This window comes from Pseudopipra pipra, chromosome 6, assembly GCF_036250125.1.
Source record: "Pseudopipra pipra isolate bDixPip1 chromosome 6, bDixPip1.hap1, whole genome shotgun sequence".
Lineage (NCBI taxonomy): Eukaryota > Metazoa > Chordata > Aves > Passeriformes > Pipridae > Pseudopipra > Pseudopipra pipra.
Genome location: NC_087554.1, coordinates 32,184,669 through 32,207,484, shown reverse-complemented (window position 1 = coordinate 32,207,484; position 22,816 = coordinate 32,184,669). Strand labels below are relative to the sequence as shown.

At 41.6% G+C, this 22,816-nt stretch overlaps 2 protein-coding genes across 5 annotated transcripts in view; one reads left to right on the top strand and one right to left on the bottom strand.

Annotated features, from left to right (window-relative positions):
- Positions 1-5,302: 5,302 nt before the first annotated feature.
- On the top strand, positions 5,303-21,220 carry THBS1 (thrombospondin 1). Its single transcript, XM_064658423.1, has 22 exons — positions 5,303-5,432; positions 5,631-5,725; positions 6,471-7,048; positions 7,531-7,606; positions 7,851-8,047; positions 8,229-8,354; positions 9,856-9,949; positions 10,299-10,472; positions 10,851-11,027; positions 11,342-11,515; positions 11,702-11,829; positions 11,947-12,099; positions 12,624-12,842; positions 13,403-13,510; positions 13,864-14,023; positions 14,411-14,529; positions 16,180-16,414; positions 16,763-16,990; positions 17,235-17,506; positions 17,818-17,915; positions 18,027-18,166; positions 18,813-21,220. The coding sequence occupies exons 2-22, from the start codon at positions 5,656-5,658 to the stop codon at positions 18,818-18,820; spliced, it is 3,534 nt and encodes a 1,177-aa protein (XP_064514493.1). The 5' UTR covers positions 5,303-5,432; positions 5,631-5,655; the 3' UTR covers positions 18,821-21,220.
- FSIP1 (fibrous sheath interacting protein 1) overlaps positions 7,547-22,816 on the bottom strand; it is a 96,351-nt gene continuing 81,081 nt past the window's right edge. The window contains exons 13-14 of one of the 4 annotated variants that reach the window (XR_010431340.1): positions 9,560-9,629; positions 7,547-7,636 (exon numbers count right to left, since the gene is read on the bottom strand). Coding sequence is in view for 3 of the 4 variants with exons in the window: in XM_064658428.1 (XP_064514498.1) it covers positions 9,613-9,629 (17 nt within the window). In the remaining variant the exon portion in view is untranslated. Of the gene's footprint in view, positions 7,637-8,052; positions 9,630-12,054; positions 12,149-22,816 lie in introns of those variants that run through there. The other 3 variants (XM_064658431.1, XM_064658428.1, XM_064658429.1) reach the window with 3 other exon arrangements.

Genomic DNA, 22,816 nt, shown 5'->3' with positions numbered 1-22,816 from the left:
AATTCTATCAATACAATGAATCCCTTTAAAGCATATTCTTCTCATCAAATTGGAGTACCTTTTGCCAACTTCAAATTCTGACTAATAGGAAACAAATACGCTGCACATCCATCTCTTCTTATTAAGGTATAAAGGCTCAGCTCAATGAGTTAGCTATCCATTAATATTAGATTATGGATAATTAGACATTGAAATTTCCCACACTTTTTTCATATGAGAGAAGGTCTACATTTGATGCAAGAACTTTGTAGACAAAACATATCCAGTCTGACTGGTGTATGAAGACAGATTACGGCTGTCATTTGCACATGGAACATGCCTGCAAAGAAAGAGCACTGATAAGCAAGGTATTCTTGTCAAGCATATATGCACCAACATATTTTTTTACTGCAAATTATGTAGAGTGACTCTTTCACAGACAAGACATAGCTTTGTCAAAGAACAGTGTCCTGGATTCCACTCCAGAGGGGAAGGGTTATGTCCTGAATTGAAATCTCCATTCCTCCAACAGGTATCTACCTCCTCTGGGAGCCAACCATTAGATTCCTTACTGTTAGGATAATAAACACCAACAGAGGATATGCTCCAGAAAGTCATAAATGGTGAGATCCTTCTCATCTGACTTCAACCACTAAAACTAAACTCATCAGTTGTTTCTTTAAGAAACAAAAAAGCACCCCTAGAAGGGATTCATTTCATCCTAAAATAAATGAGATCTTCTGAAGATGGTGTTTAACAAAGGAAAGAATTAAGCAGCAAACTGGGACTAAAAGTCTACCTTTCAGATCATAGGCAAAATGAATTCCATCAGTCAAAAATATTTTCTGCATCATAAAATCTTATTAGATCTTTGCTAAATTGTAAGATGATAACAATAATAAACAACGACTCTGTATTTTCAATGCTGTGCCAAGAAGTTGATATTTTACATATTTATACATGTACATTCACATATTTTATACCTTTATAAGAAGGTATATTATGTACTTCTAAAGCTCACCTTTTATGTGACTAAAACTTACCAGATAAAACAGTGTGAATTGTTTTAACATTCATTTCAGTAGCATCATTTCAATGCACATTGCCTGTCCCATTAACCCTAAATTACAATTTCAGCATAAGTTATTAAGATTCCTTATTGCATTTATGTAACTTTAAAAAACCCAAATTCTTTCTGCATTCCAAGGAATAACATTATCAAAAGATTCTAGACAGAAGGTCTTATCTAGAGAAAACTTCACTTCTTCTATCACACCAATTTTGCATTTCTTTGTTGTTTGCCCTAGAATCAAACCACACTTGAAACCACACTGATTGATTCTTTGATCTAATTTGCATATTTTTATCATAGCAGGTACCATAGAATTGTATATTGTTTAGGTTGGAGGGGACCTTAAAGATCATCTGGTTCCAACCCCTATGCCATGGGCAGGTACACCTTCCACTAGATCAAGTTGCTCAAAGCCCTATCCAACATGGTCTTCCAGGGATGGAGTAAAGAATTTCATCCTAGTATCCAATCTCAATCTACCCTCTTTCAGTTTGAAGCCATTACCCCTTTTCCTATCCCTGCATGCCCTTGTAAATAGTCTCTCTCCAGCTCTCTTGTAGGCTGCCTTCAGGTACTGGAAGGCCTCTATAAAGTCACCCCAGAGCCTTCTACAGGCTGAACAATCCCAATTCTCTAAGTCTTTCCTCGTAGGAGAGGTGCTCCATCCCTCCAAGCAAATTGGTGGCCCTCCTGTGGACTCCCTCCAACAGGTCAATGTTCTTCCTGTGCTGAGGACCCCAGATCTGGAAGCAGAACTCCAGGTGGGGTCTCACCAGAGCAGAGTAGAAGCACAGACTCTCATCAATCAGCTCTCCCAAGTCCTTCTCAGCAGGGCTGCTCTCCATCTGTTCATCCCCCAGCCTGTATTGATACTGGGGGCTGCCCCAACCCAGGTGCAGCACCTTGCACTTAGTCTCATTAAACCTCATGAGATTCCCATGGACTTGCTTTTCAAGCTTGTCCAGGTCCCTCTGGATGGCATCCCAGCCTTCAGATGTGTCAATTCCACCACTCAGCTTGGTGTCATCTGCAAACTTGCTGCGACTGCACTTGATTCTTCCATCTATGTCATTGATAAACACATTAAAAAATACTGGCCCCAGTACAGACTCCTGAACGACATCCCTTGTCACCAACGTCCATCAGGACATCGAGCCGCTTACCACTGGATGTGACCGTCCAACCAATTCCTTATCCAGCAAACAGAAAACAGATAAGCTCTTCTTTCTTGTACTTTACCATTATACTTATGGATGTGAAACACACTGTGATATGATATGATATCCCATTCGCTATGCTCTTCAGCTTTCTGCTGAGGAGGATACCGACTGCAAGAAGGCAGAAAAATAATCTCTAGCATAAAATGTGAGCTATTAAAGAGCTCAGACAAGTTGAAGATCCAACTGTACATTTTCTCAGTTTTTGTTTCCAATATAGGCAATTTGGAAGCCATACTTTTATTGATACTTTGTCACACCCTTCCCACTGAAAATTAATCTGTTTGTTCAAGTCCATAGAAGTTTATAAAAAGCTCTTACATTTCCCACTCAAGGCTTTATGTAGTAAATAAAATTATTCTGTGTAAAAGTCGAAATTAATTCTGCATATATCACCAATTAAAGGAATGGAGCTGCAATAGAAATTAATTATTCAAGTCCTGAGGATATCATTAACATATGAATTAAGTCTGAGTCAGTAACTACAATGGTGTGGGACCATATTTACACTCTCAGAAGTGAAAATATTATCAGTGTTCTTCCAGATACTAGAAGATACATTTTTTACAACTATTTTTTTTACAGTCTCAATGAAGCAATAATAAGTTTTGGATTTGTAACTATATTCTGCAATGACCATTCAATGAAAATATAAAAGGACCTTGAACTCAAGATAAAGTAAGGAAAAAAATGTGACTCCAGGATTCATGACAAGAGAGTAAAAAACAGACTAACCACATAAAACATGCATGCACTCCCAAGACCTGGCTACCAGTTTTAACAGAGCTCACGTTCTTGAACACATCCATTACACAACAGGTAAATTCCACTAGAAGTGTTTCAACAAGTTGATCATCTCTTGCCTACTAGAGGAGAGCTAAGAGGCAAATTCTGGCATCAGCAATAAGTGTGTAAATTGGTATTAGCTCCACGGAAGTCAACAAAGCTAGGTCTACATACAGTAGTAAGAATTTGAACCTGGAAGTGTGGGACATGCTGAAATGATGGGTCAGATTTTGACCTCAAACATTGTAGTGTATTTCTGCTGTAATTAGACAGCTCAAAGTTGAATTCATGTTCTAAACGCATTCTTTAAAATTTAAAGATGGGTCCAAATTACAAACTCTCACAATACAATTTACAAACACTCACAATACCCATCAAGCAGGAGTATTCTGGCAAAGGATTACAGATTCATCCACACACATTTGGATGAAATAAGAGACAAATTTTGGATATTATTTTTCATTTTGAAATGGACTGTTACTGGTTGCCAGCCCACACTCCTCATTGATGTAAAGAACACTTCTGAGGTTCTCTCACAGCCTTTCAAGTCTAACCTCGTCTTGACTTAGTGCCACATAAAGAAACGGTCATAACTCCCCAGGCTCCAAGACACAAGCTCACATGAGCAGCAGCTCCTTTGGCTTCCATGAGCATATCCATCAAAGACACTCACTGGTATATAAACAGCTTAGTGAGCTGACCACTAAGAATTACAACTACCTGTCAGTTAAACCTGTCCATGTAAGAGCAATCAGTATATGTTGCTTGTTCTCTCTCTTCCTGATCTTTTGGGGTTTTTTTACTGACATGTTTTTTATCTTGAGATGCTTGAGGTTTTTCTTCTATGAATCATTGTGCAGTAAAGAGGCCTACTTCAGACGGTATACTCTATCTCCTAAATTAAAAGGGCAGACAACTGTTTTGGCTTTGCCCTAATATACACAGCACTGCAGCTATCTCATTCTCTGGGTCAAGAATTTCCCAGAGCATTTCCTGGAATAATCTGTAGAGCAGTAATGCCTCCTCATACATTAGCCAGTCTGATTGTCTGATGCATTTTACAAAGTTCTGTTTAGAGTCCAACTCAGTCACTGCTCGCTCCAATTTTCCCTCACCACACACACAATTGTGTGACGAGATCCTTCTCGCTCACTGACACTCAGCTTTCCACAGGAGCACATGCCAAGCATACAAAGGCCAGGGAATGCAGAGGAATTAACCATTTTTGGAATTCGATTACTTCAAAGCCGTTTCATACGTTCAAGTCACTTCTAGTCATCCAGAGTACGATACGATGTAGGGCCTTTTAACCTTTAAAAGATTTCCTGTTACCTGAAATTCAGATTACATGGAAAATTCTTAGCTGAAGTAGTGTTAGTCATTTTGTTCATCAAACAAAGCTGCTATGGGAGAGTCTCAACTGCAGTACAGCAGTGGTCATTTCACTCCCAAGGCCAAGTTGTTAGCTGAGGGTCATCCCCACACCTTTCTCCAGCGACAAGAAGGGTTGAAGTCAGAAGTAGCAGACGCCAGGCTCCCACTCGTCCAGCCTGACATCCTCCCGGCCACGTTCCCCTCTCTTCCCGCACGCAGCCCGTCGCTTCCAAGGGTGGTCAGGAAGAGCTAACGAGAATTCACGATATTCCTCCCTTTTGTGGACCCAGTGTTCCATGTGCTGTGTATTGTGACCAGTGGGCAGGAAGAGAAGCTCTCATTAAGTGAATTGGGTTAATTAAGTTAAGGATGCTTCATCAGCGCCTCAGGACAGCCGGGGGCGGTGGCGTCCGGGCACAACTCTCCTGCACGGCCCGGCCAGGTGCCGGCGGTGGGAGGCGCCCCAGTGCTCCTCCCGCCCCGGTGTGAGCGGCGGGGAGCCAAGGGGCCGCAGGGCAGGGCTGGGACGCCGGCCGGGCGGCGGGGCAGGCGGGAGCAGATGTCCGGCGGAGTTCAAGGCCGGCTGGGGGCGGAGGGCCCGCGGCGGCCCCGCCGCGCTGCCGCTGCCGCTGCCGGCGGGGAAGGTGTCGGGGCGGGCGGCCCCGAGGGAGCAGCGCCCCCTCGCGGCAGAGCGGCCGCCGCTGCCCCGGCCCGCGGGGCGCGCCCGCCCCCGCCCCCCGGCCCCTGCGGAAAGTTGTCCCTGGCCCCGGAGCCACCCGCCTCCCGCCTCCCGCTTCCTGCCCCGCCGCCGCCGATTGGCCCGCCGCGCGCCCAGGAATGCGAGCCATCCCTTTAAAGGCGCGCGCGGCGGCGGCGCCCGCAGTGTCCCGGCAGCGCTGCCACAGCCTCCGCTGCCTCTCGCCCTCCCGCGTCGGGGCTCCCGCGGGAATTGGTCGCCGCTACCCGGAGGCCGGCGCTGACCGCCCGGATCGCTCTTCCCGCAGGTGAGTGCTGAGGCGGCTCCCGCCGCGCTCGCTGTCCCGTCCGAGGGCGGCTGGGGGCACCTGCCCCGTCCCCGCCGCGCTTCCTCCCTCCCTCCCTCCCTCCCTGCCTGCGGGAGCCGCGCTGCCGCCGGGACGCCCGGCGGGGGGTCCTGGGTGCGACGGCAGCGCGGTGACCTTCTTACCTGTGTGTGTCCCCAGGCTGGTTCGGAGACAGACCTTTGCCATGGGGCCAGCGACTGCGCTCTGCCTCCTGCTCCTCGTGCTCGGCGGCTCAGAGACCAAGCGCACCGCAGGTAAGGCCAGCTCTGTGCTGGTCCCGGAGCAGGCAGAGAAGGGGGAACAAAAGTTAAAACACTTCTTTAGTGGCTGTTCAAGCAGATGGAGTTGTGCTCGGTGGTGAAGAGCTCCAAAGCTTTCAATGAACAAAACCGTTTCAACCTGAACATCAGGTAGTTGGGAATAGAAAAGTTTCTCTGGTGTGGAATTTGTGTAACCTTCAGAAATAGGAATGTAGAGTCCCCAGGACTTGAGTGTGTAGCGTATCCACCTCTGCATTGGGCAGAGGAAAGGGGGAATATAATGTAGGAAATGTCTGAAGAAGGAGTGGGGCAGTAGGGTACCATCATGGTGCCATAAAGAAGCTGCTACTGTGCTTGCTGGATTCAGCTGGATTAAGCAAGCTCACTTTCCTGTATCCTAGCATAGGAATATTGCAGTCAGGACTTTGCTGTCTACTTCTCCTCTGCTACAGTATAACGAGGTGCCAGAATGGCTGCTACCTTTGTGTGTCAGTCAGCAGGTACCTGGCAGTCCTGTGCTGACTGGCTCCTGTACAAGAATGCACATGTTCTGCCGCGCTGCAGCTCCTGGTGGGACTGCTGCACCATCAGAGCTACTGTCTGTGGTCTGATGTGAGGTGCTCTGCCATGCAGGACATGTACTAGGAGCCAAAATGTTAAGTAATTGTGGAAGATATGCACCTACTCAGCCTTTTCTTGTCCTTTTTCTCATGATGCTTCTCCTGATCTCTCTCTGCAGAGTCCAGGAATGATGATAACAGTGTCTTCGATCTCTTTGAACTCATTGGCTTCATGCGGAAGGGAGGTGGGCGCCGGGCACCCGGGGTGTACCTGGTGAAGGGACCGGAATCCTCCAGCCCTGCTTACCGCATCGAGGATGCCAGTCGCATCCCTGCTGTCCCTGATTCAAAGTTCCAAGACTTATTAGATGCCATTCATGCTGAGAAGGGCTTCATCCTCCTGGCCACTCTCCGGCAAGCCAAGAAAAGCAGAGGCACTCTCCTATCTGTGGAACAGAAGGATGGCTCTGGTCATGTCTTCAGTCTAGTATCAAATGGCAAGGCAGGCTCCCTGGACCTGAGCCTTTCTGGTGATGGCAAGCAGCAATTAGTGTCAGTAGAGGATGTCTTGCTAGCTACAGGACATTGGAAGAATATCACCCTATTTGTGCAGGAGGACCGAGCTCAGCTCTATGTGGGGTGTGAAAAAATGGAGAATGCTGAACTGGACATCCCCATCCAGAACATCTTCACTAGGGACCTGGCCAGCAGTGCCAGGCTCCGTATTGCCAAAGGGGGAGTCAATGACAACTTCCAGGTAAGACTTTCACCAAGGTTTTTGCCTAGTATTTTCAGTCATCTGCTTTGAAGGTGCATTAGCTACTCAAACAGCCTAAAAAGCTACAAAGACCTCTAAATCTAGTAAACTTTAATAATGGCATTTGAAGGATGAAGTATTAGATTTGTAGGGATGGAACTTTCTGCAGCAATAAGAAGGCACTAAAGCTTCAACACAGGTAGTCGTAGCTTCATTGTTCAGCTTCTTATGTGAGGTTCAGAAATTTGTGGGGGTTTTTTCTTCCTGCCTGGAGAGTCGCCAGGTTCTTGTGATCAAGGATGAGATTGTTAGGAAGCAGGGCTTGTTTTCATTAAAGAGACTAGAAAAATGTTACACCTTTCCATATATCTGTCACAAAATTACTCTTAAAGATCTTACGTGACCTTCAGTCTATCCATGCAAGTGGTACTTCTTTCCCTTGAAGTTGCTGCAAGTAGTTGTAATTCTTCCTCCATCCACAGGGACTGCTGCAGAATGTGCGGTTTGTGTTTGGAACAACTCTGGAAACTATCCTGAGGAACAAAGGCTGCTCCAGCTGTAAGTTTACAATCTTCTGAATTCAATGACCTATTAAAAATAAGATTTCTCATTACATTAGAAAGACAAGTTGAAACAGAACTCAGAAGTATGCTGACATGCAAATCCACATTGCATAAGATATAAGATTATATTTCTGCAGGCACCCTCGTGAATCTGGTGGCAGCTGTTTAGCAGGTGTTAGCCTGGAATGATAAATGCACATGGTAAAAAATGCATTTACTATGTCTGGTTTTTCTCTTAGCCACTAGTGCAATCATTACTTTGGACAATCCCATCAATGGTTCCAGCCCAGCTATCCGCACTAATTACATTGGCCATAAAACAAAGGACATCCAAGCAGTCTGTGGATTTTCCTGTGATGAACTAACAAATATGTTTGTGGAACTGCAAGGGCTTCGGTCCATGGTTACAACACTTCAAGACAGAGTTCGCAAAGTGGTGAGTGTTGGCTAAATTCATGGTACCTTTTATTAACTGGCACTTAGTGCATTAATTATAACCTGCCTTTTGAGAGGCTGTATGAACAGTAATAAATTTACTTTGACTTTTGTGAAAAACAATGTTTTCTGTATTAACTTCTAAATATCTTCTCTTTGCTTCTTACACTCTCCCCCTCAAGACTGAAGAAAATGAAATTATTGCTAAAGTGGTCCAGATAACTCCTGGAGCATGCATTCATAATGGAATCTTGCACAAAAATAAAGATGAGTGGACTATTGACAGCTGCACTGAATGTACTTGCCAGGTAAGGTTCCTCACATCCATAAATCCTCTAAATAAAAACTCAGGAGGAGGAATTAACAGATATTTCTAAATTATATTCTTTGTTAGAAAGAGTGAATCATACACAGAACTGGGCACACTAGAGCACCCATAGAAGTATTCAGTTTGTTCATTCTACTAGATCTCTGGTATAAAGGCAGCTTTCATACAGTGTTACAACAGCAGTATTTTAGAAAACTGTACAAAACATTGCTCTGATATGGTTATTAACACCCTTTTAGTTACTTAATTTGGGGAATGCCTGAATTCTTTACATAAGTTCATAATTAAACTGAGAGTCAGCATCAATACAACAAATGTATAGTACTATTGGCTTTCCATCCTGGAATACTTTAGATCTATCTTCTGCCCTCACTGAACCTCCTGCTGGCTTAGTAGAATAAGATGTTCTAGTACTCAGTAAAGGCACTTAAGCTTGGGGTGTTTATCTAGCAAATGTTTCTGTTTCCTACTAACTGTTATAGATTATATGGAACAGCAATCCCTTTCAGATTTCAGGTTAACTGTTTAAATCCCAGGATCACCTGGGAAGATATCTATGCTTTGTTTCACTTCTGCGGAATGTTGTAAACATACACAAAACATACAGTTTCAGGGTTTCTTTAAACTATTTGCTTGTTCCATTTAAGTATACCCTAGCAAAAGCTTCTTGGAGTACCAGTCTACCAAAAAATGGGTTAACTAGCCTGCCAATCCTTAGAAATTAAAAGCTATTTGTATGCGTGCAATCCAAGGCATCTCAAATTCTGCATCTACTTTAGCTCTTAACATCTTTTGTCTTCTAGTCAGCAAATGATACTGACTTCTGCATCTGCCTCTTTCCTACCGATCTTCTTACTCAGTGTTAGCTGTAATTGCCTTAATCTAGTCATTTGCTTGGGGAGACTAAAATAGTAATCATGAGAGCATTCTTCTGACCAAGCTGCTACCTTCAAGAAACAAAACTAGAGACTGCCCTTTAGTTCTCATTGAGATTGGAGGTGGGTGTTCTTACCCTGCCTGTTTGGCTTACAGATCAAAAACCTCTAAGTATAAGTTATAGATTTCATAGCTCTTGAGCAGAGTCCACTGAACTCATTTTATCTCTACCATATAATTAGCTTAAATCCATATTAACTGAAAAGAAAGTTGGCTTCTCATTCTTGTTTTGTTTCCTTGAAGTCTGACCTTATACTTTGGGAATGACATAATAATCCTTTACTCTAGCCAGGATCTGCTAGCTACTCCTGATAAACTTCTGCAAAACAAAACCAAAAAATAATGTGTGAGAATGGAAATGAGATGAAGTTTGATGAAAATGCCTGGGACTACCCTTGGGTTATATTAGCCCTAACTACAAGGATCTCTGTTTTAGATATGCTCTTAATTTTTAACTGCTGCAGAAAAGATCTCTATTATTTAACCAGACTCTAGACATTGTTTATATTCCACTTGCTTATTGCAATTCTCACAATTCTTTATAGAACTCTGCTACTATATGCCGGAAAGTGTCCTGTCCTCTCATGCCTTGTTCCAATGCCACTGTGCCTGATGGGGAGTGCTGTCCCCGGTGCTGGCGTAAGTACTTAGTTCATTCATGCTTCTGTAGCAGTTGGCCTCATCTAACTAGACACATGCTGCTCTAAAGTATCCCACAACTGGATATACAAGGATAACTTTGCACTGCTGAAGTACGGTTAGTCTGATACCTCTTTGAAGTTAATCGCTTAGGTGGTGCACGTTCAATATTTTCTGCAATGCACAACATACTGAAATATTTGAGTTCATGGCTTTTATCTTGTCCAAGAAAGGAAGGTGCATGTGGCTTTTGAGGGCAGCTGTGACCTTTTTGATGGAGAGAGGTATGGGAGAAAAGACTGACAAAATATGTACATGGAGTCTTATTCAGAGCTGTATCCCTCTGCAGCTAGCGACTACGCCGATGATGGATGGTCTCCTTGGTCTGAATGGACCTCATGTTCTGTCACATGTGGTAACGGAATTCAGCAGAGAGGACGTTCCTGTGACAGTCTCAATAACCGCTGTGAAGGGTCTTCTGTGCAGACTCGGACTTGCCACCTTCAGGAGTGCGATAAGAGATGTAAGTACTTAATCTACTCATGCTGGTAGTAAAACGTAGGCTGCTTTTACTGGCTTGATGTTAACAGCAAAGACTACCATGTAATTCTGTTGCTGATGTGGATCGTTGGCTTCTAGCTTCAAGGACTTTTATTAATCAGGTCAAGGGGAGCACATAGTTTGTGCAGTAAACAGGCGTGTTTGGGCACTGCTCCCAGGACAAAATTTGACACCAGTTTAGGTATGAAATTTCTTTAGCAACAAAACTTGATCTGTGACTGTGTGGAGACTATCCGTTATATATGAAGTCTTTGGTGCAGTTCTGGTACTGGCTATGTTCTAGGTGCTCTGCAGCTGAAGTCTTCAGAAACTATTAATAACAGACATCTCTCTCCTGTAGTTAAACAGGACGGTGGCTGGAGTCACTGGTCACCATGGTCGTCATGTTCTGTCACTTGTGGCACGGGCATCATTACTAGAATTCGTCTCTGCAACTCTCCAGTACCACAGCTGAATGGCAAACCTTGTGAGGGTGAGGCAAGAGAAAACAAAGCTTGCCAGAAAGATCCTTGCCCAAGTAAGTGTGTCATGGTGATAACTACTATTTGGTAGGTTAAATGGTGAACTTCCGGAGTAGTTGCTATATAACCTAGTTCTAGTATTCTTCTCTCTTTAAACTTAGAGGTGGGCTACGTAAAACCTCAGGTTAGTTTCAGATGAAACTAAACTATTTTCTATGTCTCCTCCATGGAGCCCATTAATTCTGTCATTTATGTTGGAACAATGTCTGAAGTACTCTCACTACAAAAATAATAGTCCTAAGCAGGTAGAAACTAGTTGTAGCACTGAATTTAAAACCATACATGTCTTCTAACTTATATCTTCCTTTAGTTAATGGCAACTGGGGACCATGGTCTCCATGGGATGCTTGCACAGTGACATGTGGAGGAGGACTTCAAAAACGTAGCCGTCTCTGCAATAATCCTGAGCCTCAGTATGGTGGGAAGACTTGTGTAGGTGAAGCTAGAGGGACTCAGGTCTGCAACAAACAAGACTGTCCAATTGGTGAGTATCCATTTTCCCATAAACATCTGAAGATCGTTGACAATCTTGAAAATATTGATTTAAAAATTTTATGTAAGTCTGTAAAACATAAGTGGTAGAATTTTAAACCAGGATATAAGTCAAATACAGTACCGTAGCAGCATGGTAAGAATCCCTCACTGTAACATTTTCTCATTTGTTTCACAGATGGGTGTCTGTCTAATCCCTGCTTTGCAGGGGCTACATGTACCAGCTCTCCTGATGGTTCCTGGAAGTGTGGTGCCTGTCCTGCTGGCTACCATGGCGATGGTGTTCACTGCCAAGATATTGATGAGGTAAGAAGAATATAGCTTGCTCCTTGAAAGGGAAGGAGGGAAGATGGAAAGGGAGAATAGAATCAGTGTTTTCTAATGCTAACCGTTGTTCTCTTCTATCTCAAACTCCTATTTCAGTGCAAAGAAGTTCCCGATGCCTGCTTTGTCTTCAACGGAGCACACAGGTGTGAGAATACTGAACCTGGGTACAACTGTCTGCCTTGTCCACCACGTTTCACTGGAACACAACCATTTGGTCGCAGTGTTGAGGATGCCATGACTAACAAACAGGTATTGTCAACTTGAGAACTGTTCTGGGTTATGAAATCTCACAAAGTTTCTAAAAAAAAAAAAAAAAAACACAACAGAAAATAAATATGCTTTTTAGGCAAGAAAGACTTGATATGTCTAATAAAATACCATCTTCTGTGATTCAGAACAGAAGGAGCATTAAGCAGTTTCTATTGGAGTTCAAAATGAGTTTTAAATATAAATGCTCTCCCCAGCCATGGAGGGTTCAAATGTTATACACAATTTTAGTAGTAATTTAGGAGTAAATCAGTATTCCCTAATGATACAACAGTATGTGCCTCAAAGGTATCTTAGTGCTTGGTTCCATTTGAAAATATATAAGGTTTGAACAAGAGAAAGAATTAGTGCCAAGAATGGTACTGGAGTTGGGGACTGGAAGAATGTCATGCATGAGGCTTTTTTTTTCCTGATTGAAGGATAAGGATTTATTTGAATTTCTGGGTGGAAAAAATGAGGGATAAAATGATGTTTTTAGTGAGTTTAATTTCTGTATGGTCTTCTAGGTCTGCAAGCCACGTAATCCATGCACAGATGGAACACATGACTGCAACAAGAATGCCAAATGCAATTACCTTGGCCACTTCAGTGACCCCATGTATCGCTGTGAATGTAAACCAGGCTATGCTGGTAATGGCATAATATGTGGAGAAGATACTGACTTGGATGGATGGCCAAATGAGAATCTTGTTTGTGTTGCCAATGCCACTTACCACTGTAAAAAAGTGAGTTTATCCTCTTTTCCCATCTACCATTATAACAGCCTGACTATCTAAGAAATGTACAAAACTTGTTAGGTTTGGGGTATAAAGCCAGTCTCTGTCTAGTTAGGGCTATTAAACTATCTTGTCTGCAAATAACCCTCTAGAGATAGAGGAGGTGTAGAGATACCATTGTCAAGGCATTGCTAGGAGGCTCTTGCTGTTGCTGTATTGCTTTATATATTCTTGCAATATGGGAAAAGGTGAAGCCTGACACAATTATAAACACTTGTTGTAAACGTTCTAGGAAAATTCTAGTTTAGGCTATACCTATATCAGATATGCTCTGACATATAGTTATCTCTAGAGGAAGAACAACAGGGTAAGATTGTTAAAAGCAACCCAATCTTTATTTTACTTTATTTACTGTGGCTTTCTAAGACTTATCACACTAATGACTAGCTTAAATTGAGAGAATTACAGTAAGATAATACCTACCTCGTTGAGGTATTACATGTTACCTGCTCAAATCCCTGTTGTATTCACACCAGGAGTGAATGCATCTGTTACTTTATCCTTTCTAGGATAACTGCCCTAATCTGCCTAACTCTGGGCAGGAAGACTATGATAAGGATGGGATTGGTGATGCCTGTGACAATGATGATGATGATGATGGCATTCCTGATGACCGGGTAAGACAACGGAAAAGATAGCCTTTGAGAATGTGGCTCTCTCATTCCTCCTCCTAAAGGTGGGGTCTAGCTTCTGACCTTAATCTTAAGAGAGGACCATAGGAAATTGCTGGCACTGACAGCTATCCTAGAAACCTTTGTCCTGCAGAGTTATGCATATCTAACTTTCTGCAGCTGTTTGAGCTTTGGAAGTGAATTTTCATTTTTATTCAACCATTCTTACACTCATGTAAGCAATGGGGTGTTTTGAGATAGTAGCATTCCAGTCTTAACTGTTTCCCTGCCTTTATTTCTTCTGGTTAAAGCTTTAATTTGACTGTTTTTAAAGCTTGACTTCTGTCTTGCTTTTTCAGGACAACTGTCCATTCATCTACAACCCCCAGCAGTATGACTACGACAGGGATGATGTTGGTGACCGCTGCGATAACTGTCCCTACAATCACAACCCTGATCAAACTGACACTGACAACAACGGAGAAGGAGACGCATGTGCAGTAGATATTGATGGAGATGGTAGGTGGCCTCTAATCACTCCTTTAGATGGTTTTCTAATCACCGAAGAATCAAATGTACCAACGTACCACTGATTTCCTACAAAAGTTTCATCCCTGAACACAAGTTCTCCCATGGTGGTTTCAGGACATGAAGGCTACTGAGGGAACAGTTAGGGCTAATGGAAATTCACTTTGGAATGTATACATTTTGGCACAGTTCAATTCTAGCTCCAGTCTCACAGGCAGTAGGAACAGGCAGAGCTAGTGATGAGTCGAGTTTTCAAAGCTTTCAAATGCTGTTCGAAATGCTTTCAAAAATGTATCAAGAAGTGTGTGAGGCTTTACACAGTCCTCTGCAGCATTTAGATGTCTGACTTTCATTCATGAACTTTTCTTAATTTTGCAGGGGTGCTTAATGAAATGGACAACTGCCAGTATGTCTACAATGTAGACCAGAGGGATACAGACTTGGATGGTGTTGGAGATCAGTGTGATAACTGTCCACTGGAACACAATCCTGACCAGGTAGGGGATTTGCATTGTGTAAGTAGAGGACTGGTGTGATAAAAAATATATGTTGTGTGTTGTAGAAAATATTTGAACAAGTTACACCTTAAATTTGACTTGTCATAAATCATTCTTAGTAATTTCCCAATAGTGCGTTTATCAAATAACATGCCCTCACAGTTTGAACAGCTGTTAGGTATTTTCTGAAAAGTAACTCTAGTGAAGATCTGTGAGACTACTGCTTGTACTTGTCTCCTAAACATTTCTTATGTTTTTTAGTTGTGGTGATCCTCATAGTGAGAATATGAAATACTTCAGGAGTATTGTATGAAATCTAGGTAGTAGGAACTACCTTCTTCATAGCCTGTAGCACTCTGTTTACTTAGACACAAAGTTGCACTTCAATCTTTGTCTCTCAGCTTGAGGCAACTGCATTTAAGAAGATAATTTTTATACCAGTAAGTCGAAGGCAGCACAAGTTGATTTTTCTCTAAGGAAAAGGCGTATTCAGACAGTTTTAAAATTCCCTTCATAAGATACAGGGGGATCCAGACTCTCAGACAACTTACTAGTTCAAAAACATTTGAAGGCAGAAGTGGATAAAGCCTGTGCTATCCTGTCAGTTAAAAGACTAAGTTTAAGATCTTCAGGGACATGTTTGAAGGGTTAGAAAAGCTAAACAGTGGAATGTAATGTAGTGTGGTCACATAGCCTAAAAGCAGTGTTACTCAAAGGTTTTAAACAGATAATATAAAATTTCTTAGTCATTGTCACTTGTTTTACTACTTCTCCACCTGAGGGAGGGAATTGTCTGAAGATCCTTTCAGGCAACGTTTCTCTTATGACTTTGAAATCTTAATGTAAGACTCTTAATTGCTTTCCAAACACTTTCCTAATCAAGGTCTAGAAGTGGAGATATTAGATTTCAAATGGCAGAACTAATACTATTCAAAATGTGTGGTATGCCTCCTGCCTACACCAACACCAGGGTCATCCACCAGTGTTAACAAGACGACTAGACTAAACCTTGAAGCAACTTCAGGGATGATGGGATTGTTTTTATTTCAGAAGCTGATTAAGCAAATGACTGGCTAAAATATGCAATCAGCAAGCACAGCAGTTAATGCAGTCCATGACCACTATGGGAACAATTGTCTTGGCTGATGAATCAGGGGATATGAAGAGCATTATAGGCTTTTATGACAAAGCAAATTATTATATAGTGTAGAAGCTGTAAAACTAAGACTTTATAGAGTCTGTTTTAATGTTACAGTGTCTACTGACTAGGTACAGAGTAGTCCTACCCTTGTCTGGCCCTTGAAACCACACTGCTGCCAAGCAAGGTGAGAGGTAAAGTACCCTGCGTCCAGTATAGTAGACTAGTGACAGAAGAGTCATGTGGCAGAAGGGAGAAGATAAGCTGATGACCACACTGCTTTCTGATGCTGTGGATTCAAATTAAAATCAGGACAGGACTAAAGTAAGATAAAACCAGGTAGCACAGGCAGCTTTAAGTGTGTATTAATCCACTCACTACATCCATCTTAGCTCTTGATAAAGCAAGCAGAAATCCCAATTAACTCTAGATATTAAAACTTCTATTTCAGAGACTCCTATCTCAGCCTTCTTTAAGTGGCTTTTTAAAATGTTTCTTTTCTCCTCTCATAGGAAGACACCGATTCTGACCGCATAGGTGATCAGTGTGACAACAACCAGGACATAGATGAAGATGGCCATCAAAATAATCTTGATAACTGCCCCTATGTGCCCAATGCCAATCAAGCTGACCATGATAAGGATGGAAAAGGTGATGCCTGTGACCATGATGATGACAATGATGGTATCCCTGATGACAAAGATAACTGCAGATTGGTTGCCAACCCAGATCAAGCTGATTCTGATGGTAAGATGGCCGGTATCATAATAACACTTTAAGAGTATCTTCCAATAGTTTGATGCTATTTTTTCATGATTTTCAGTATTCCAAGTAACAAAAATCTAGGATGTCTGTACTGTTGTAGTGCTTCTTGGGAGTAAAAAGCAATGTAAAAATGGCCACATACCCAATTTATTCCTAAGTCACTATCAGGCTGGAGTGAAAGGGCATTTGTACAGTAGCTGTTGCAGCTTCTGTCGTGTGTCTGCCAGGAGTACCTGGGCAGTCACAGTTCTGCAATTAAACTCCTAAGTTTTAAGACTCAGAAGCAAACAAAGGTGGTGATATAATGGTAAAATTACTTTTATCCTGCAGGTGATGGACGTGGAGATGCTTGCAAAGATGACTTTGACCAAGACAGTGTGCCAGACATTGATGATATCTGCCCTGAAAATGTGGAAATTAGTGAGACTGATTTCCGAAGATTTCAGATGATTCCCCTGGATCCCAAGGGAACATCCCAAAATGATCCAAACTGGGTTGTTCGTCACCAGGGTAAAGAACTGGTTCAGACGGTGAACTGTGACCCTGGCCTTGCAGTTGGTAAGGGAAAAAATGTAACTCTAACGGGCATTACACTGGTGTTTGGGGTTTTGGGTTTTTTATTTTGGTTTTGAGTGGCTTTGTTTGTTTGGGTTGTGGGTTGTTTTTTTTTGGGGGGGGGGGGGCAGGTTGGTTGGTTGGTTTTGTTATTGTTGAGGCAGGAGAACCTAAGAAACTACTAAGGAGTTGTTTAAGAATTGCAAAAGAGCAGCACCTAAAGTTTTATCCTTTAATGTCTCCATAGGTTTTGATGAATTCAATGCTGTGGACTTCAGTGGTACCTTCTTTATCAATACAGAAAGGGATGATGATTATGCTGGCTTTGTATTTGGCTACCAATCTAGCAGTCGTTTCTATGTGGTCATGTGGAAGCAGATCACTCAGTCTTACTGGGACTCCACACCAACCAAAGCTCAAGGCTATTCAGGTCTCTCCATCAAAGTTGTGAATTCCACCACTGGTCCAGGAGAACACCTTCGTAATGCTCTGTGGCACACAGGAAACACTCCTGGCCAGGTAGGAGTGGCACTTACTATGTGCTAAAGTATTCTTAATGTGATAACATGATTACTCCAATGCAATAACCTCCTCTTCTGCACTAAAAGACAGGCTGTTCTTCCAACAAGTTAAATGCTTACAGGGGGTCTGCACATGCTGGTCAGAGTGGCATAATCTTTTTGACAAAGACCAGTAACTTTGTAATTTTCCCCTAATGACTTTCTTGAAGCCTTTAATAGTAATAATGATGATTGACAAGGCATCTTTATGTCAAAATAATGGCTATGTTATCTCAGGCTTCTGGTTAATAAAAAAATATTCTTTCATAGGTGAGAACTTTGTGGCATGACCCTCGTCACATAGGCTGGAAAGACTTCACTGCATACAGATGGCGTCTCAGCCATAGACCAAAGACTGGCTACATCAGGTGAGCATCATCCTTTCATCTGAAATAATTATCCACAAGGGAAGTGGATGTCTGTAAAGATGTACCTAACAAAAGCTTGTCAAAGATGGCTGAGCTATTGTCTCTTTGTAGAGTTGTAATGTATGAAGGGAAGAAGATCATGGCAGACTCAGGACCAATCTATGATAAAACCTATGCTGGTGGTCGGCTAGGATTATTTGTCTTCTCTCAAGAAATGGTATTCTTCTCAGATCTTAAATATGAATGCAGAGGTAAGGATGACATTTTTATTTAAGAGATCCTGTATAAATTCAAGAAAGCCACTGTCAAGAAAAGTAGAATGGATCAAGATAAGACATAAGAGGGAAAGTTCACCCCTGATCTTTCATGGCTCAATCTCAAGCAAGGTCTGCAGGCAGATGCAGAACACCTTCTTGATAAACTTTTCACAGTTAAAAGTTTAAATGTGTAAAATCTAAGTATATTTCTACTGTGTTATTTCAAAGTATCAGAAATCCATGTTGAGTTCCAGAAATGAAATATATCTTGAATCTTCTTTAAAATGCTGACTAGAATGAAACAACAGTGAAACAGGTGGAAATGCAAAATATTGGCTTTAGCAAGCAAAAAACTGATTTTTTTTTTTTAAAAGCAAGCAAAATATAAGATTGTCCATATATTGCAGTCTTGCAGTTTAATGGAGATAAGTGCATACAATTAGTTCCAGATGCTCTAGTCTTCTTAAATTGTGACTTCATCATGTAATGGTTACATAGACTGGATTCTGAAGTCTAACTCAAGAAAGTACCTAAGCACTTTGAATTTTCTTTACAAATGTCTCTAGGCATTAATGACTTGGACATAGTCACGCATAATGCACAGAAATACTTAAATATCTCAATTTTTTCTTTTTCACAGATCCATAATCACAAGGTTGTTGGATTCAGAGACTATTTAAAAATGCTGGTAATTGCACCTTTTGAAACATTTAGCCTTACAAATCCTGGGACCATTATATTATTCCTTCCTTTCTTCTTTCTTCGTAAATGTGGACTCGAAACACATGACCTGCCTCAAGAGAATGCTTTTGAGAGAATGAAAGTGAGAACATACTTGGTATCTGACCTCTGCTGAAATGGAAGGAAACAAATGTCTTGCAAATGAGAATTGTCTTCACTGAACAAGCACACTTCTTTCAGTAGGAAAGATATTTGTTTGCTGTTTATCACAGTGCAGTGTCACTGCCTCTCTAACTGGAGGTCCCATGGAGTAGCATTTTGTAAAAAGAACATCTTTGGATGTGCTGTGGACTACTTAAACTGAAGACCTTTCATTGTGTGGGGAAAAGGGGTTTTGAGTGGGAGGGGGAACTCTACATCTTTATTCTTTATGGGGGAGAGGAATTTTTTAAGGAGGGCTGCGCTACCTTGGTTTACATCCATTGAACTTGGAGAAAATATTGGGTTTTATGTCATATCTTACAGATGAAAACACAGCCTTACTCTATTTGTGGTAAGCTAGATCAGCTTCTGTAACTACACAGGACAAAACAGATATCCTAAAACTGATTTCTGTCATGGGATGAGGGAAAGAGGACAAAAACTGGTACACTGGATCACACCAGCTTTGGGAGAACTGGGATTTACAATTAGATTCTGTTTTTTCCTGATTAGATGCAGATCTTGCTTACGTTTAAAGGTGTTTCAGATATGGTGCCAGAAAGCACCACCATCTCAGCTAGCACCATGCTGTCCTTCAGGAGACTAGCATGTGCTTCACTTTTTATGGTTAAAGAGGCACAAAAATAATAGTAATGAAAACATTCCTTTTCTACATGCCACAGATGCCTTAAACCCCTCACTTCTTTGGAGGGGAGGAAAAGGGGCCTGTAGATAAAATTGTAAAATATTTATTTTTGCCTATTCTTGATTTATAATGACTGAGGGATTATTGATTAAAACAACAAGAAATGCGTCAAGACTATCCACCTAATCATTTTTACAAGTCTTCATGACTGTAAGATTGTAAATACAGATTATTTATTATCTCTGTTCTATACTGAAACTAGAGGGGGTTTAGTTGAGGAAAAAGAATCTTTTCTGGAGCAGATAGTGGTAATCTACTTGTTACAAAGAGCGATTTTTCCCATAAAGGCTTTGAGGTGCAGGGAAAAGTGATGGGGTGGGAAACGAGATGTTTGTTTTTCTCAGTCTGAGCTCAATGTTGGCTTTTCCTTTCTTTGTGCAAGGCAGTTAGTAGCCTGGCAGGCAATTGTTCTCCAGTGCTAAAATTCAAGTCCCTTTAGATGGTAGCAGTTTCTGTCCCATCTGTAGTACTAGAGATGAGGGAATGCCATTTACCATCTTAGTGTTATTCAGTGCTGGGAAATGTCTGTGGTGCTTTACCACGGGTCAGTGGGCCTAACACAAAGCCAGGATACCTGCCCTGAGGAGATTGCAGCAGAGACACAATGACTGCCATCAGTAACCATTCAAACCCGCTGTTTGCGCCACTGCACGCTAAGTATTGTAACTAGTGATGTGCAGCTACAAAAGAAGGAATTCTTCACGGACTAGACAGAATTTCAGGAGCTCCTTGCAAAAGAGGGAGAGGGCTTGATGTACATTAAAAGACTGTTTTCCCCAACAGAAGGGGCATCATCCTTATATCTACAATACTTCCTTGTCTTTTCAAAAAAAAGGAAAGAAAAGAACATGGTGAAAGTTTTACGTACAAATATTACCTCATTGTTGTGTGACTGAGAAAAACGTTTGGATTAAGAAGAGTTCAAATGTCTAACAAACTTTAAAGCTACTGTAGTACTAAAAAGTTAATGATGTACATAGTCAAAATTTCTTTGCAGAAAATGTATTCCCAGTAAGGAAATGGCATTGGAAAAAAAAAGTCAAATACAATTTCTAATGTTGTATTATATTTTTTCCTGTCATCTCGTATACCATTGCTTGTATTTTTATAAATTATTTTTCTCATTGCCATTGTAATAGTTAATCACATAATTTTGTAGATAGGCTATTTAAATAATTTATCATGAAATGCTACCTGTAGAGTTAGTATTTCTATTTTTATAAAAAGTTTGCACACTGAAGATTTTTTTGCTTCCCTCCTCCCGATGTTTTTGCTAGCATAATTTTCTAAGAAAGTGCTTTTTTTGTAAACATTTTTAACCATTTTCCATTTTAAAGGTGTGTAAGATGTACAATAAAGCTTCTTACATACAAAGAACAATAAATCACCAAGGACATTTATATTTATACTTTTGTGCTCTGGTTTTATTTGTGTTTTGTAATAAATCTCTGGATCACTGATGTGTTATTTTTGTCAAATTTGGCTTCAATGCAAGATATCTCTATACTCTTTACATTAAAACTATGCTGAGGGGCTGCACCTGAGCTGTTCCCTGGGTATAACAGCTGCTCCACTTCAAGGCACTTTCGCAGTTATGTGGCACGGGCAGCTGGCACATCTGATTCTGAAGGCTGCACTTAAAGATTTCTGTAAGTGCAGACACAGTCATGCTGCTCTTGATGCAGCCACAAAGCAAAACACTGAGGGATTTCAATCATACCCCCTTTCACATGGAAAGAGGTAGCATATTGGCTATTTGGAGGGGCAGAGGAATCTAGGCTCTTCAAGACTGAAACTGCTAGTGTGATCAAAAAGCTGATGACATGGCACTATATCAACTTCCAGAACATGCTGCTAAAAATAAGAGCAGTTAAGACTGGTTGCTCAGTCTTTACTTGCAGCAGTTCATCTCATGCTGCTCAGCAAAACCAGGTGCTATTAGGAGTGCTAAATACCCACAATAGAAGTGTATTGAGGGGGTCCTGCAGATACAGAAATTGATCTTTAAGTCTCCTTTTTCTGAGGAGAAGGAGTCCTGTTCTGTGTCACTAAACTTTTGTATATTTGATTTTTTTCCCACTGAGAACAAGAACAAAGAGCTCCTGTGTTGCTTCCACAATATGAGGGACTGCTGAATTTCTGCCCTCACCAGTTACAGGATTGTCTGCTTGATGGGGTCCTAGGAGTGTACTGTCAGTGTAACCCATCTGATTTTACCTGGGGCTGCTGTACCAAATCTGCAGTTCTGATCTCTAACTCTCTTCTTGCCTCCCAAGGACACCAAGAAGACTGAGAACTACAAAAACCAAAGACATTTCCCACCTGGAGAGATCTCTTTACTGTACTTGCAGGAAGAACAAGATACCCTAAAACCAACCAGTTGTCTGAATAGATATGTCTCCATGTGGATATATGTAGATTTAATGAGAAGTTTGAAACAGAGAACTGCTGCTGATGTGGGGAAGATAGCCTTGGCAACCTATTCCAATGACCTTGTCTGAGCCCATACTTAACTTTCATCTAATTTATTACATGCATTTATGTAGCTTTTACTGTCGCTGGAATAAAAGAGGCAAGCCACGTGCTTTGCGTTAACCCATAGCTTAAGTAAGTCCACCCACTTTTTGCTTGGTGAGTATGAATACAGTAGGACACAAGCAGGAGTCATAGCTGAGGTATGTTCAGCCTTGACTTGCCCAAAGAAACAACTACTAAAGAAAAACATGAATAATGGTCACACTTCACAGGGCAGAAACTCTGCAGGTGAAGCCTGTCAGAAATTTGCTGCTCCCAAAACCTTAGAGACTCATCAGTGGGACAAGTAAGCGTACCAACTGATGCATGCCACTTCTAGCGTTATTTGGTATTTGGCCAACTTTTTTTGCATGAGCAATCTCTGAATTTCAGGCTACTGAAGAGAGCGCAGTGTTTTCTTACCACAGCACGCCCTTCTCAGAGCCCAAGCAAATGCAGTACCTTACATTTTAAGGCAGTTATCTGCATCAAAACTATATTCAACAGGTGTAGCAGTTTAACCTGTAGATATTTATAAGATA

What these genes read in the sequence shown, in the direction of transcription:
- THBS1 (XM_064658423.1), top strand. Translation starts at nt 5,656, where the DNA reads ATGGGGCCAGCGACTGCGCTCTGCCTCCTGCTCCTCGTGCTCGGCGGC. An exon ending in CCAGAAAGATCCTTGCCCAA is followed by an intron (nt 11,028 to 11,341) that starts GTAAGTGTGTCA and finishes ATCTTCCTTTAG; the next exon opens with TTAATGGCAACTGGGGACCA. An exon ending in AGATCAAGCTGATTCTGATG is followed by an intron (nt 16,415 to 16,762) that starts GTAAGATGGCCG and finishes TTTATCCTGCAG; the next exon opens with GTGATGGACGTGGAGATGCT.